This window comes from Juglans microcarpa x Juglans regia, chromosome 2S, assembly GCF_004785595.1.
Source record: "Juglans microcarpa x Juglans regia isolate MS1-56 chromosome 2S, Jm3101_v1.0, whole genome shotgun sequence".
Lineage (NCBI taxonomy): Eukaryota > Viridiplantae > Streptophyta > Magnoliopsida > Fagales > Juglandaceae > Juglans > Juglans microcarpa x Juglans regia.
This window is the reverse complement of record NC_054597.1, coordinates 17,784,288-17,801,736: the sequence shown is the minus strand read 5'-3', so window position 1 is coordinate 17,801,736 and position 17,449 is coordinate 17,784,288. Positions and strand designations below refer to the sequence as shown.

The window sequence follows — 17,449 nt, the reverse complement described above, 5'->3', positions numbered from 1 at the left end:
TAATTGGGATTTTTTGGTGTACATTCTTGGTAGATGGTTTTGTCTACCATTCAAGCTTGGGTTGGTTTTTTATACTAACGAATGGTTTTTTCTACACAATAGAACAACCCTTGAAGCTTGAATCAGTCTGCTTTCAACATCACAAAAAATTTGAGTATCATCCGCAAATAATAAATGAGAGATTCATAAAACCTCATTATTAACGTTACCCACTGAAAAATCAGCAAGAAAACCCCCCCTAACAGCAGCCTCCATTACTACAACAAAGAGGAAATGAGATAATAGATCCCCTTATCTCAAACCCCTCGAACTCTTAAAAAATCCACAAGGTTGGCCATTAACTAAAACAGAACCGAGCGGTCGAAACACAATGTTTGATCCATCCACACCACCTATACCCGAAGCCACATCTCCTCAACATATATAGCAAAAAATCCCAGCACACGTGGTCGTAGGCCTTTTCCATATCCAACTTGCAAAGGACTCCCGTAATGCCATCCTTCAACCAGCTGTCCAAACACTCATTTGATATTAAAACTGAATCCAAAATTTGCCTACCCCTTACAAAATCGTTTTGAGATTTGGAGATAATTTTTTCCATCACCAAGTTCATATGATTTGCTAACACATTTGAAATGATTTTATAAATCCCGCCTACCAAACTAATAGGACAGAAATTTTTCAACTCAATGGTCCCCGCTATCTTCGGGATAAGGGCAATGAAGGTAGCATTAAGGGACTTCTCAAACTTGTGACAAAGATGAAACTCATGAAAAACCCGCGTCACGTCATCCTTTACTATGTCCCAGCACTCTTGAAAGAAGGCTAAAGAAAATCCATCCGGGTTGGGGGCTTTATCTTTGCACATATCACTCATCACCTGCTGCAGTTCGGCTTCCTCAAATGGTCTCTCCAGCCAACTTGCTGCACTAGCATCCAACAGATAAAAAAACGGCCCATCCAGTTTAGGACGCCATACCGCAGTCTCTTTGAGAAGATCTTCATAATGATTCACAATATGGTCTTGTATAACCTCTGGGGATTGGTGCACCGTGTTACCTGATTGGATCACCTCGATCACATTATTGCCCCTATGAGAATTTGCCATTTTGTGGAAGAAGTTAGTACATTTGTTGCCCTCCTTCAACCATGTCATCTTTGATTTTTGTTTCCAAGAAATTTCTTCCATCAACAAAACCTTTTCTAACTCAGACACCACCTCAATCTTTCTCAACGAGGACTTCTCAGTGACCTCCCCAACTTCTAGAGAATGCCGCCCATTCCAAAGAAGAATTTTTTGCTCGTCCGTGTGTCTAAAAACCTCAATGTTCCACTTCTTTAGATCCAGCTTAAGGGCTTCGAGTTTACCAGCCACAAAAAATTGGGGGTACCGAGAAAGGAATAGGAAGCCCACCAATCCCTCACCCTCTCCACAAAATCAACCGTTTGTATCCACATATTCTCAAATTTGAAGTAACGCCTGCCTCCATGAATGCCCCCACAATCTAATAAGATGAGAAAATGATCAGAGCATACCCGTGACAATCGCTTCTGGCTTAGGTCTGGATAACGTGTCTCCCAAGAAGTAGAAACTAGAAATCTGTCTAACCTTGACCCCCCCTCTACTATTCAACCACGTGAAAAACCCCCCAATCAAAGGAAGGTCAATCAAGTTAAGATTGAAAATCAGTTCCGAGAAGTCTTTCATTAACCTTGTCAAATAAGTAGCCCCCTCCCTCTTGCACGGGAAGCGTACAATATTAAAGTCCCCGCACACAACCCAAGGCAAGTCCCATAAATAATGCATACCTGCCAGTTCCTCCCACAAAGAGCGAACTGCATTAGGACCATACACACCCGCAAGAGCCCACCTCCACCCATCCTCAATATTCTTGAAAGACCCAACCACTGAATAATTCCCAATACAGTCCTTTACTAACTCCACCACACATATCCCACATCAACAACACTCCTAAAGCGCTCAAAGAAGCTAAATAACTCCACTCCACACAAGAACATCCCCATAGGCTTCAAATAATATTTCTGTTAACATAGCACAACTTAGTCTTTTGAAGACAAACAATATTAGCTTTTCAACTACAGAGGAGGGATCTAATGCGAAGTCGCTTGTTAACATCATTGGTCCCCCTAACATTCCACGATAAGATTCTAGGCTTCATAAGATAAACAACTCCTCTGCCCCTTCAACCTTTCCCTCCCACTACTATCCTAGTTATTAATTAATAGAACAAATCAATCTTTTCAGCTCTCTTTCTTTTTTGGCTGCTGACTTGAGCACCGTTGGTCTACCTGCTTCTATAGCAACTAAAAGGGCCATAAATTGCTCTTCAAATACCCCTGTAACTCTGCTACCTTTTTCAGTACCCAATTTGAAGATTTGGGAACTGGTCGAATAGCTCATTTTTATCACCCCCTTTCTCACAAACCACCATATGAAAGCCATCTGAAAATCCATCTTACTATGCAACCCTTGTATCTCCGCCGCCTATAACAACGCCCTTCTGTGAGCCAACTGACATCACATCCCCTAAAGAGTAGGCGACTGCCTAGACAACACCTCTATTGTGCTCCCCAAGCCACCCATGACCTTTCCACCCGAAAGGAGCTAGTCACCCAACCATGGGACAAGCTCCGTCGTGGGTACCTCTGTCGTTGGGAAGCTGGGCTGCGTTGAGAGCTCCTTGAACTCCCCGTCAAAAACAACCCCAGCGTCGAGATCTTCAAAAACAACCTCAACCTTTTGCCGATGGCTGACCCACCAAGATGGTCGTCGGTGACTAGCAGAAATTTCTGTGTTAGGGCTGGGTCCTGTGGGACACTTATCAACGTCGTGGAGGAGCTGCTAAGACTCGGGATTGAAATATTGGCTGAGATCCGGTTCTTCAGCATCTAGACCCTTTTTGGGCCTAAACCCTGGCTCGACCCATTACCCTTAGATGTATATCCCTCGTCCCTAAACCCCGGCCCTAGCCCAGACCCATCTATCTACATAACCCCTTTCCCCTTAACGCACCGTTTAAGCCAAGTAATATTATCCCATAGACAACCCACTTGATTTTCCATTTCAACTAACGTCTGCAACAACCATCCCTCTTTCAAACTCCCCACGACCCTGCCACCTCCCTCACAACTCTGCACCTCAGTCAAAATTGAAAGGCCGTCTGTACCTGGTAGGCCTGCCTTCTCTGCAAGCTTTGCGGCTCGAGGTAGCATCTTCTGCCCTAGGAGTACCTTGCTGTAAGGCCGAGGAGCCGCCTGATGCACCATCGATGATGGTGGAAGCACTTGTGGAGGACCACCACCTCTACCAAACTCCTTCGACATCTCTGCCTATTCCAACCTTCCCATACCTCCTCTGACTCTGTTTTCCTCGCACACACCAGAGGATGAAGAAAGCTCCTTCAAGGTGTCGCGGAAACTCCTCCAGCCCTCCCCCTTCCATCCTTTCGGCACCACAATCGGCACCACAATCAAGCCTCGCTTCTTCTCGTGACCAAACTCCGATAGAGAAAAGAACTTGCCATGATAATTTTGACCCCTCTGCACCACAGACACTTGGTTCCTGTTTCTATGAATTCTGAGAAACGTAGAAGAGCCCATTGAAGCCACACATTCCCTCACCATTGAAGCCAACCACACCAGAGCTTCATGATCGATAGAGATATATATTTCACCACTCGACGACTACTCTCTGTGATTCTCCACCACTTCGCGTTTTCCCTCTTAAATGCAAAAGTCTTGTGATCAATGATAACATCTCTGCATGACCCCATCGTAACCACCCAGACGACAAACAAAAGAGAACGAGCGCTAAATACCACAGAAAAACTTATGCCATTACCAGAACAGCATCAATGATATATAATTGTTAGTGACAATGTGGTGCTTTGTAGGATAACAAAATAAAAAGAATATGGACAGGTTAGTTTTGCAGTTGTTTCAAACTCTATTCATAATCCTTGTCCACTGGTTTCCTGATTCATGCTTAGCTGTTGGTTGGTAATGGATGTGTTGAGTAGAATGTTGAAGGGGCGACGGATAGGGTTTTTATCTTGGGTTTTTTGGTGGGAGGTTCACCGAATGGTAGCATAAATGTCTCTCATATACTCTTTGTTGACAATACGTTGATTCTTTGTGAGTCGGATCTTGATTAGATACGTTTCTTGAGGGCTCTTTTACTTTGTTTTGAAGCTGTCTCCTAAGGTGAATTTATTGAAATCTGAAATGGTCCTTGTTGGCTTGGTTAATAATTTAGGAGAATTGGTTGCTATTTCGGGTTGCAAGGTGTCATATTTGCCTATGAAGTATCTTGGTCTTCCCTTTGGGGCTGCTCATCTATCCAAGGCAATGTGGGATGGGATTATTGAAAAGATTGAATGTAGATTCGTGGGTTGGAAAATGATATATTTGTCCAAAGGTGGTAGAATCACCTTAATCAAGAGCACTTTATCTAGCCTTCCAAAATACTTTCTATCTTTATTTCCTTTTCCTGCAGGGGTGGCGAGTAGAATGGAAAAGATTTTTTGTGATTTCTTGTGGGGAGGCTTAGAGGACGAGAAAAAATTCCATTTGATTAAGTGGGATAAGATCTGTACCCCTTTATCTTGTAGAGGTTTGGGGGTTAGAAAGTTGAGAATCTTCAATAAAGCACTTTTAGGGAAATGGTTGTGGCGGTATCATCGGGAAGGCGATGCTCTTTGGAGGAATGTTATTGATGCTAAATATGGGAGTATTAAGGGAGGTTGGTGCTCAAATGAAGTAAGAGGGGCATGTGGCGTGGGCGTTTGGAAATTTATCCGGAATGGATGGGGAGATTTCTTCGGTAATTTCAGATTTGAGGTGGGAAGGGGAATACGAGTCAGATTTTGGTACGATATATGGTGCAGCGATGTCGCTTTGAAGAATGCTTTCCCTTCTCTTTATAGGATTGTGCTGGATAAGGGTGCTTCTGTGGCTGATTATATGGACACTTCTACTGGTTTTCTTCAATGGTCTGTGAGCTTTATTAGAGCTGTTCAGGATTGGGAGGTGGGGGAAATTACTGAATTTTACAGCGTGTTATATGCACTGAATTTAAAGGCTGGAGGGGAGGATAGGTTGCTATGGATTCATTCAAGGAATAAGAATTTCTCTGTCAGATCCTTTTATAAGGTTATGTTGACCCATCCTTCTATTGTTTTCCCTTGGAAGAGCATTTGGTGAAGCAATGTTCCTCTCAAGATTGCTTTCTTTGGTTGGCTGGCTTCCCATGGGAAAATATTGACTATAGATAAGCTCAGAAAGCGTGGTTTTATTATAATAGATAGGTATTTTATGTGTGAAAGAAATGGAGAATCGGCGGACCACCTTCTTCTTCATTGTGACGTGGTTAAGGCTTTATGGGATGAGATTTTTACTAGGCTTGGTATTGCATGGATAATGCCTAGGAGGGTGGTAGATTTATTGTCATGTTGGAGGGGAATTCGGGGCAATAGTCAAATCATGGCTGTTTGGAATATGGTTCCTTTATGTCTAATGTGGTGTACTTGGAATGAGAGGAATGATCACTGTTTTGATAATAGGGAACGTTCGATGGCAGGGTTTAGAGATTTTTTCTTTCATATATTGTTACTTTGGGCTTTGGCTATTGAATTGAATGAGTCTACTTTTAATATCATTTTGCTGTTTTCACAGCTCTTAGCTTGTAATTAGGTTTTTCTCTTGTATCCTTCCTATGTACTTGGGCTTTGCCTAATTATGTGGATTAATAAATTCTTCTTACTTAAAAAAAAAAGAATCATTTTGGCCGATCTCTGTCTGTTATGGAACATGGCAGAATATGATGAAGTCTCAACTTCTCTTTTGCCCTGCAATTTTGTTTCTTGATAAGTTCATATTGTTAAAGCAAAATTAGAAAACCAATTGTTGTAATAATTTTCCATGTGTTATGATTTCCCTTCACTTTGGAACATCCTTGATTGATGATAGAAGTAGTTTCTCTAACACTTGGAAAAAAACTAATTTCTCTAACGCTGAAGCAAATAAAATATCTTATTTTCATAGTAACTACAGGTCAGATGGCGCGTCAACATCAGAAGCTCGTAGAATAAGAAGAAGAAGCATTAGCATTACTCCGGAGATTGGTGATGATATCGTAAGGTTGATGCTTGTGTCATTATTTTTTTTAAAAGAGTGATTACTCTTTTTTTTTTTTTTTTTGGGTAAACTTAGTTTATTGAAAATTTTGTTGCCCATAATTCTGCTAAACGGGCACTTCTGTATATGCCTTTGCAGTATTCCTTTTGGGTCTTTTGGATAGGCCACTAACTCTAGGTACCTTTGTGAATAAATGTTCTAATCTTTCCGATATACTATTTGAGCATTTACAGTTGTGGAAGATTTTTTTATTTCTTAATTAATATCCTTGCTGTGAACTTGATAAAGGCGTTATTGAAAATTGTTTTTGTTAACTAGGGAAAAATTTGACGAAGGAAGAAATAATGAAAAGTGACCTACAAATAGAGAAAATAGATCATCATATTACTAGCTCCGTGCCACCCCAAACATTTTTGAAAATGAGACCAACATATATACTTTTTTTATAACAAATTTTCTGACCCTTTATTGCAGGCAATGATGAGATTGTGTTGTAAGTTTTTAATAATCATCAAATTTTAAGCCTCAGTTTATCAAGTTGGGACTCGTGTGAAGTATTAAACTAAACATTAACCTGTATTGATGATGTGCCTGCCACTACAACTGTTTGGTCCTATTTGGCTTGTAATCAATTTGTATATGAACTTTGGGGACTTCACTGCCTATGTTTTTCTATCATTTGAACTTGCCGATAATCTAAATTTGTTCTTATATGGTGAAATAACATAGGATACATTGAACTCCTCAGGGCTGTACGTGCAATGAATGAAACATTGAAGCAAAATCGTCTATTGAGAGATCAAGTCGATGAAAGGTCATTCTCCTCTTCAAATGACACAAGTTCAGATCTTCAGAAGAATGTATGTTTCTTCTTTCCTGGTAACGGAGGACCAGATTTGTACTTTGTTTTCTTCATTAGCATCATAGTCACTTCTCTTCTTATCGGAGTTATAATATTTGTATGTTTAGAATGAGATAGAAGCTGTTCCATTTGTCATATTCGTATGTTTTGTCTTGGATGAGTTATATTGTTCTGTACATTTGTCATTTTTTCAACTATTTGGCAAGTTTTCTACTTTTTAATTGTCTTAGGAGATGGGCTGTGATCATTATCTTGGAGAAAGATTATTTATGTTATTAAAATATGGGGCCTTTTTGTTACTTTGTTATTGTCTAGTATTGTGTTTTTCCGTCATCTTATTTTTTTTGCTTATACCAGGTGGTTTTTTTTTTTTTTTTTTTTCCGGATAGGTAAAAATAAGAACCTTATACCAGGTGGTTGATGCATAATGTACCTTGTTTTAATTCCACAGTACCAAAATGAGAAATAAGTATGGAAAGAAATAAATAACCCAAAAATAAAATACTGAGGGTCAAGTTAGATTATTGCTGGACATAATTGTTTAAGCACATGGGTTGTGATCATTATCTTGGAGTAGTCAGGTTAGTTGGGAACTTATATATTGCTAGACATGCAATATTGGTCTATTTAGTTAGTCACTTGTGTCAAAATTGTGACTGACGAAAAAAAAAAAAACTTGAGCTTGATTGTAGGATTTGCAGTCAACACATGCTTTTTATGGATTTAGTATGCGTGGTTAATGTGTTTATCTCTCCCTAGCTTTCTGCATGGTTAATAATCACTCTTTTGCTCTACTCTAGGCATCCAGTTTCCATCTTGATGGTCATCACAACATATCTAGTGGAAGGTCTGCTTTATATTCTCTTCCTCGAGACCAGATAAGTTCTCAAAAGGCAATGTCATTACCCTCGTCACCAAATGAATATCGTAGACAAACTTCTGATAGAAGTGAGCCTTCTGAATATGGCCGAAAAGATGAATTAGTGTCAATGTGGAATAAGGTTCTTGAATCTCCCATGTTTCAAAATAAACCTCTATTGCCTTATGAAGAATGGAATATTGATTTCTCAGAATTGACTGTTGGAACTCGTGTCGGGATTGGTAAGCACTATTTGTTTACATTCTGTGTTACAAGTTTATGTTTTCAGTTTTTGTCCTTTGCTAGCATATAGTTCTAGATTGATATTAATATTTGTGAACTGTGTTTTCATAATCTTATTCTAGGGTTGCCCTCATAATTTTCTTCAGAAAAAGAAAGCACCAATGAAGAGTAAAATTATAGCACCATTGTCAAATTTTTAAATTAATAGTTTTTAACAATGGTGAGTTTTTTGCCGAACAGACTTAGACTGAAAGCTCAATGCTTCATATTTCATGTTCGTCATAATATTTTTCACATTATCATATTGTGGTTTAAGTTGCAGATCAGGAACCATATTTGTGGTTTGCAATTTACAATTTGAGTACGGTAAAAAAAATGGTTCTTGCATTTTTCTTTCCATGGTTGAATTCAAGACTAATGTAATCTTTTTTAAAAATCTTCTTAGATTTTACTTATAAAAAAAAAATCTTAGATTTTTTTATTCTTGTAAAAGCTAACAGTACTTTTGATGGCAGTGAGGGGGAGTGAGAGAGAGAGAGAGTATTGTTAGATGTTGATGGCAAAACTTGTTGGATCTCATCAAGTCGGGGGCCTTCAAGGTCAAGTTATTCATCAAAATGTTCACCCTTAAGTTGGTTCTCATTTCTTGGAAGAGCATTTCGAGAAATAAGGTGCCTTTGAGGGTAGCTTTTTATACTTGGATGACAGCTTTGGTAAAGAATTTAATGCTTGATACTTTTAGGAAGAAGTCTGTCGTAGTATCGAAGTGGTGTTGGGTGTGTAAGAAGAGTGGGAAAAGCATTGATCATCTTCTGCTTCGTTGTGAGGTGACTACAGATTTATGGGCTTTGCTATTAAGTACTTTTGGGACTGTGTGGTGCATGGGTGGTGGAGTTGTCAGTTAAGTCCTTTTGGGAGTTATAATGTGGTGTAGAGGACGGTGATAAGAGTTAAAAGCCTTCATATACAACTCCCTTTATGTTCTAATTGCTGCACATTTCAGCTCCCAGTTTTCTAGCTTCTTAGATTTTATGGCTTTTTGTTCTTTCACAATAGCTGGGTGTAGGTTTGTGCTGCTTAAATAAGATTGCGTTACTTATGAAAAAAATTAATTAATACTGTTGAATTTAGTGGTTGTTATCAATAAAAAGTGAGGGGATGTTTGGTAATGATACCCATCCCATCCCATCCCATCTCATTCCGTCTCATTTCCTTCCCAAACATCACTCAAACACAAACACTTTCAAACTAATCATTACAACTTTCCCAAACTTTCAATCAAAAAACAAAAAACAATTCATCTTTTTCAAATCCCAAAATAAAAATAATATTAAAAAATTATATTCTAACAATATTTTAACTTTATAATAATTTTTATTCAACTTTTTCTCTCTCCTTTTCCAAATTCAAAAAATACTTAACTCAAACTATCTCACTGCTATTTACAAACCATCTTACTACTATTCACAAAATTCTCATCTCAATTTATTTCCCAAGCATCTCCTGAATGTAGCTTGTAAAAATTAAATTTTGAAATGCAGCAGTGGAGATAATGCACAAGAATTATCATGACTTCATTCCAAGGAAATATTTCTTTATTACATCAGTTTGTGGAGGATGGTCCCTTTGTGTCTGATGTATATTTTGTGGAACATAACACTGAAACATACAAAGATTGCGAGAGGATATTGTTATGTAAGAGCCATTATGTTCAATTCACTTCAAATTTGGATGGCAGTGTAGCTTTGCTGCTGTAGTTTTCTACAATTCTTAGCTAGTTGAGTTTCTCCCTTTATATACTTCTTGTGTACTTTGGTTGCACCCTTTGTGATTTAAGTAAACTTGCTTACTATCAAAATAAATTAAGTAATCACACTTCGTTCCTAATTTTAACCAGAGATGTCTGTATATGCCATTTAAAGAATTAAAAGATAAAGAATTGTTTTGTTGAAAGAAGAGTATAAAAAAATTGTTTGTTGGTTTAATGTTTTCAAGATTAAAAAAAAAAAAAAATGCATCCATCTTGAACCTTAAGTAGTTGTCATGGAGGAAACAAACTAATAAAACTCATCTCCTGGGTTAGTTATATAAGAAAATATCAAGGATAAGGGTTATTTCCTAACCTGCAGATTATCATTGTATCATCCCAAATAGTGCAGTTCATTCTATTTATAGTTTTTGAGTATTTCTAGTGCCTTCTCCTCTTGCTTGTTAGGTGGATCTCTTGTATACTTGTGAACTAGTTACCATTACTTTTTTGAGGACACAGATGGATTGGTGTTTCTTGTGTAAGAAAAAGGGGGAATCTGTGGATCATCTAATGTTTACATTGTGAGGTGGGTAGGTTTTCGTGGGATGAGATCTTTATCAGGATTGGTGTGGCATGGGTTATGCCTGGAAGTGTAGTGGATATTTTCAAGTGTTGGTCAAGTCTTAGGTCTCGTTTGTTTTCACAACTCTTCTCCACTCATCTCATCTCATCTCATCATTACAACTTTTCCAAATTCTCACACAAAATAAAATAAACAATTTAACTTTTTCAAATCCCAAAACAAAAATAATATTAAAAAAATATATTTTAACAATATTTTATTTAACTTTTAACTTTAATCTCAACTCATCTCACCTGATCTATGAAAACAAACGAGGCCTTAGGGGTAATGTTTACATTGCCGATGTGTGGAAATTGATCCTTCACTATATTATGTGGTGTTTGTGAATGAAGAGAAATGATAGGTGCTTGGAAGACCGGGAGTGTTCCTTGGACAAGTTGAAGAGATTATTTTGTGACACTATTTTCCTGGGCTGCGGTCATTGTTTGTAATGAGGATAGCTTTCATTATTTGCTTGTATCCATCACTATGCTTAGTGGTTATTAGGTGTATTATGTGTATATTTCCTGCGTAATTGGGTTATGCCTTTTTCTATCAATAAAGTTATAAAAAAAAAATGCAACCATTTGGCCTAACTAAACTGGAACTCTTTTGCACGTACATACTCCATACTCCTTTCTAACAAAAGGCTAGGCAGGAGGTAGACTAAACTGGATCTCTTATGCACACAATGTTCTCATGGGTCTTGTTTAGCAAAACACCTTTTTTTTTGGATTTTCCTGTTTTAAAGTTCTCTCTCTCTCACACACACACACACACATTTTAAGAATGCAATAAACTAGTAGCGTATCCGCACTATGTGCAGGAAAATTGTTAATTTTTAATTCTGTTTTATATTTTTATTCTATATGATCTGGTTGTAGAGTTGTCTAATCAGGGCCTTCTTCAATTACTAATTATAATAAAGTAAATATAGAGGAACTTATAAAAAAAAAAAAAAAGCTTATAAAATAAAGTAAATATAGAGGAAATAAGAAGAGGTTCCTCAAACGTTTACAATTCCAAATTGTTCAATATTTATTCACATGATCTTTCAAATTATTTTAAACCTATTTATGGTTATTTAATTCAAGAAAGGATATTGTGACTAGACAACAGGAACAAAGCTTTTGTTTTGAAAATTAAATATGCTCTAGATTGTGTTAGAACATTGTGCCTGAGAAGGCTCAGCACAAAGAACAGCTTCTTAAGAATTGAAAAGTAGAAACCCTATCAATTTGTAATATATCGGCTTCTAGCTGGGATTTTTACTTGTATCGGGAAAAAAAGGTACACTGGAAATGAAACTTCACCTTATAGATACTTCTAAGAAAGCTGGCCTCAAAACAGAATAATTGGATACTTGTTGCTGACCTCAACAATTTTGGATAAGGATTAGTTTTCTATGGAATAGTATTTTACTTTGCAGGGCATCCCGTATTTTTTTATTGTAATTGATGGAAATCATAATTGTATTTTGCATAGCAGCAAGTCACACATTAAGGGCCCATTTGGATCCTTAGAATATCTCAGTATATCTATGAATAGTAGTGAAATAGTTTGAGTTAATATGTTTTATTGGGTTTTGGGAAAGGAGAGAGAAAAAGTTGAATAAAAATATTATAAAGTTAAAAAATTATTTGAATATAGTTTTTTAATAGTACTTTTGTTTTGAAATTTGAAAAAGTAGTATTATTTTTGTGTTTTGTTTGGGAGTTTGGGAAAATTGTAATGATTAGGTAATGATTCGATGAAAAAGTTGAAGATTTGAAATTGAAAAAGTTTTGTATTTGAGTGATGTTTGAGAAGGAAATATCTAAGAATATATGAGAATACTTGAGAACAGTTGTGTTGCCAAATGGACCCTAAATGTCACATATGGCAAAACATTCAAGTCTGTTTTCAAAACGTGAAACAATATTGATTTTTGCAGATGACTCCTATTTTTTGAACACCATTGAGTTGAGATTTGTTTTATTTTCCATGTATAGGTTTCTTTGGAGAAGTTTTTCGCTGCATATGGAACGGAACAGAGGTCGCAGTCAAGGTTTTTCTAGAACAAGATCTAACCGCTGAAAACATGGAAGATTTTTGCAATGAGATATCCATTCTCAGGTATCTCTTAGTTGATATGTTAAAATCAAACGTTTTGATCTCTACATCCTTCTAACTTACATGCTTGTTGTTCCTGTGCATATGTGTCTCTCCAGCCGTCTTCGACATCCTAATGGTACTTCTTTTCACCTGCTATTGTTGGAAATATGCCTTTTCATCATTTGTTTTTCTATGCTAGCTGCATATATTGGTTAAAACTTTGTCTGCGCTCTATCCTGTGGCTAGCAAGTGGCAAAAGTGTTATTGTATGTTAATTAATATTGATGATGGTTTTGCAGTTATTTTATTTCTTGGTGCATGCATGAGGCCTCCACGCTTGTCAATGGTTACTGAATACATGGAGATGGGATCCTTGTATTATTTGATTCAATTGAGCAGCAGTCAGCACAAGAAGCTTAGCTGGCGGCGGAGATTGAAAATGTTGCGTGATATCTGCAGGTGTACTCAGTCTACCTGTAGCTTAAAGAATTCTTTACATGTAATTTAAAAAGTTGTGCCCTCTTGCTCGGCCATCATGCTTTTGTGCAGTATTGGTAATCCATGAAATAGATATTTTTCGCATGGCCCTCTAATAGAGTTTATGGGTGGAGGTGTAGAAATCTTGGATAGAAAAAACTCCATGACAGAATTTGATCGCAGTTTGTAACATAGAATAAGACTTGATGGGATGTTGCCCAAAGGATTCTAGTCTAGTGCAGCACAGGCTTCAGAAAACTGTTGTAGTCAGGATATACCAATCTACTGCAAAAAATATTTATCATGAAAAATTATAAGGTCACCCTGATTCACTGGAAAATTCTGGTTGGTCATGAAGCAAATCTATGCAATGTACATAGATGAAATTGACAATTTTCTTATGCTGCAGATGAGTGGCCTTGTGAAGAAAGGTAGGTACGTAATTGGGATGTATTTTTAAGGTCTTGGGGGCAGTTCTAGTGGGTGACCAACTTGGGAAGATTGTACTGTCGCATGAAATGGAATGAAGATGGTGTATTGTGAGAATTGAGTTTATTTTACTATGAAACGAGGCTTGGAGGGTCAGATATAGATACCACATAATTATTTTGTTCATGCATGGTCGAATGGTGTAATAGGATGAACTCCACTAGTGTATTAGCTTGAAATTAATTTGATCTTGCAATATTATATGTGAACACGGCCGAATATATAACAGATATTACAACTTGTTTCTTGCTTTGTTGTTGTTGATGTTGCATCATCATTATTATCATTATGATTATTATTCAAGTACTGCTTCTAGGGTCGGCATCATATTATTTCCCCTCATAAGCTGACTTTTAAAATGATGAACAATTTCATTTTGACTTGAGCTTCCTGCTATCAATGTAGGGGTTTGATGTGCATACATCGGATGAAGATTGTTCATCGTGACCTAAAAAGTGCAAACTGCCTTGTGAATAAGCATTGGACTGTCAAGATCTGTGATTTTGGGCTATCGAGGATAATGACAGAATCATCTATGAGAGACCCTGCGTCTGCAGGAACTCCAGAATGGATGGCTCCTGAACTTATAAGAAATGAACCCTTCACCGAGAAATGTGATATTTTTAGCCTGGGGGTGGTGATGTGGGAGCTTTGCACTCTAAGTAGGCCATGGGATGGGGTGCCACCAGAGAGGGTAAGGCTGACATATTCATTGATTTATTTGTTGAATTGTTATTCATATTTTGGCTGCACTAAGTGATATTTATGTATAATTATTCAAGTATGGACCTCTTTTTCTCTGCTCTTCAGGTAGTTTATGCCGTTGCTAATAAGGGTTCCCGACTGGAGATTCCGGAAGGTCCACTTGGCCAGCTAATTTCAGGTCCAGTATGACAAAAACTAAGTGAATGAAGAAGACTTCAATTTAGCTTTGCTCTTCATATTTTTATTTGTGTTGGCAGATTGTTGGGCGGAACCACATGAACGGCCAAGCTGTGAGCAAATACTTTCCCGGTTGCTCGACTGCGAGTACTCACTCTGCTGAAACAATCTGTTTTTGCCTGTGTATATAAAGGAAGACATTGTAGAGGTGTTACATTGTGTTTCCGGCTTAAGTTGTATGCATGAATAATTTTTCCTGTCACTGTGATAACATGAGATGATTTCATTTACCATTTTTGATTCCCTCAAACTCTTCATGTTTTTTTTTTCTTTTTGGGTGAAATCAGATCAAGATCAGATTCTGGCTTGCTTTACGTAACTGTTAAAAAACCACAACTCTGGTATGTTGCCCCTAACATGCCCGACATAAAGACCAAGTTTTAAGGCAAGAAAAACTTGATTGAACTCATACATGCTTTTCCCATTAGCTGGTGGCTTCACTTCAATAGGACCCATAGGTCATGCCCATAAAATAGACCTGACCCGTGATACTCAAGACCTAACTCGTGTACCTATAAAATATCTAGAGTCGTCATAGTTTTGAATTTTATTCCGTTTTTAGACTATTGTAATGGCAATTTCGTAAGGGTTTTTTTTTTATTTTTTTTTTTGAATGGCATTTTTGTAAATCTCAAACCTAGATGACATTCATGTAATTTTAAAATTTAAAAGGGATTTATATAATTTAATTTTTCTTTGAACTTTAAATGTCCCCTTATTCCCCCCCTCTCTCTCAAATCTCTTTATTTTGAATAATTTCTCAGCTCTTTATTTTTTAATTTTTTTTTTTTTGTCTCAACTCAACTTTGTGATTTTATTTATATTAGTTATTGACACTGTTAATATCAAAAATTGCACAACAGGTCGGAAGGGAGGAAAGAGTCATCCCCCGGCCTAAGATAATGATTCAGGCGTTGATACGGTGCTCTTCACTTTCATCCATAAAATAAATAATAAATAAGCAAATAAAAGGTCAATGGAGAGATAGAGATTTACGTGGTTCAGCATAAAAACCTATGTCCATGAGTTGTTTGGGGGACGAAATCTACTAGTATAGGTGATTTTATATATTTCTCAATAAAATAGAGAAATTTAGGATTTTAAGAGGTTGAAGATGATGTGTGACACCTCCAAACCTCTGCTTAGGATGGAACATAGACTTGGAGTGTCGAGACATGCAATACAAGGCTACTATCCCCGTTCATGATAGTTAATATGCAATGCATTTTAGAATGAAACTAGTAATATGCAATAATTGTAGCGGAATAAGGGTGACTAAACATATGCCAGAATGAACTAAAACATCACAATAACATTCATAACTATCATAAGTTCAAACATAAAGGTAGCATATCCTCGATACAAAATTCTTAAAGCCTAGTCTCAACAATTAATCAACTCTCTCATACACTATCGTATGCAGAGTTAGTGCTTCGAATATCATAATCATATCTAATCTCCTTTCTAGGTCCAACTCCTCTTCAACCAATCGTATCCATTAGTCCATCTTGGTTGATCTCCTCCGGTCCTGATACAACTTCTATTGTTCCGAGACTAATGGTTGTGAGACTACCACAGTGAGATTCCTTGAAATCTTAGTAAGTTAATAACCAATGTGTACAAAGATAAATTATACATGATAATTAATAAATATGAAATGTATGATATGCAGGAAAATCAGTATTTGCCTCCCATCTAGATTCCTCAACGTTTTTAGAAAACCTTTGATGCACATTTTCTTACTGAGAATATTTTCCATTTCAACTTTCAAAAATATAGCATTTCATCATCATTAAGCCATCATTAACATTAATATAATAATGTATGATATCATTACAATTCCCCATATGAACTGTGAGTACCTGTTGGTGACCATAATACAATTCATATTGAAACTACATTGTCTACAGATTCGTTCTCAATGCATTGGTAATATAACATTTCATCATAATATCATAACATTCATCATAATGTATGCACCCACCAACGTTAAATGCCATAAAATTTGATTGTCTGACTAAGTAGCTGGGTGCCACACCATTCAAGGTAGTGGTAGTGGTGGGCGCAAGCCTGCCTTGTGAAATACCTGGGTGCACCCCTTTTGCCCGCGATGCATGGCATGCAGAGTGCATCCGTTACGTGCACACTGCACACCATGCAACCCGGTTCCTTTTTTTTTCCCCTCTTTTAAACGATTTTTCCAAAGAATAATCCAAAAGTAAACACTTTACAAAGCAATTTAGTCAGAGATAATCAAAGATACCAATTGGATTAGAAAACTATGGTCCTTGCATAATCTCAAAGACAAATAATCGCAGTTATTTTTTGGTATATAATAGAAAAGAAACAAACTATATTTGTTATCGAAATAATCATTAGAAAAGATAAGGGATAAAAGGTAGAGGAGGTCTTATCTGCTTCGTTGAAGATGATCTCGTGAGCCGGAGAATATCTTTCTCCCAATTCCAGTGTAGAGAATTAGTCCATCCCACAGACGGTGCCAACTGTTAATATAAAAAATCGCACAACAGGTTGGAATGGAGGAAAGAGTCATCCCCGGCCCAAGATGATGACTCTGGCGTTGATACGATGCTATTTGAATTTATCCATAAAATAAATAAAAAATAAAAAAATAAAAGATAAATAGAGAAGCACAGAGATTTACGTGGTTTGGCGTAAAAGCCTACGCCCAATGTTTTTTTTTTTTTTTGGGGGGGGGGGGGGGGAATCCACCATGATAGATGATTTTACATATCTCTTGAATCCAACTTGCCTTGTGAACCCCTTTCCTTTTAGGAGTCTGAGTCAACTTGCCTTATCTCTTCCCTTATTATTAGCGATGGGCTGCACCCAATCAATTTTATCCCTAACATACCTCAATATCTCACTTTTTGTTTAAAATGTTTTCAACCTATATTCATTTTAGAAATCTTCAACTCTTATATGTGTCTACAC

At 37.1% G+C, this 17,449-nt stretch overlaps 1 protein-coding gene across 5 annotated transcripts in view; it reads left to right on the top strand.

Moving 5' to 3' along the window:
* The window catches only part of LOC121251826 (probable serine/threonine-protein kinase SIS8), a 29,234-nt gene extending 14,490 nt beyond the window's left edge, over positions 1-14,744 (top strand). For 3 of the 5 annotated variants that reach the window (XM_041151199.1, XM_041151201.1, XM_041151198.1), the window contains 9 exons: positions 6,064-6,159; positions 6,905-7,016; positions 7,819-8,119; positions 12,484-12,607; positions 12,703-12,722; positions 12,886-13,045; positions 13,958-14,246; positions 14,363-14,435; positions 14,515-14,744. In XM_041151199.1, the coding sequence (XP_041007133.1) occupies positions 6,064-6,159; positions 6,905-7,016; positions 7,819-8,119; positions 12,484-12,607; positions 12,703-12,722; positions 12,886-13,045; positions 13,958-14,246; positions 14,363-14,435; positions 14,515-14,597 (1,258 nt within the window). In that variant the 3' untranslated portion in view covers positions 14,598-14,744. The remainder of the gene's footprint in view (positions 1-6,063; positions 6,160-6,904; positions 7,017-7,818; positions 8,120-12,483; positions 12,608-12,702; positions 12,723-12,885; positions 13,046-13,957; positions 14,247-14,362; positions 14,436-14,514) is intronic. The other 2 variants (XM_041151202.1, XM_041151200.1) reach the window with 1 other exon arrangement.
* The last annotated feature ends 2,705 nt before the right edge of the window (positions 14,745-17,449 follow it).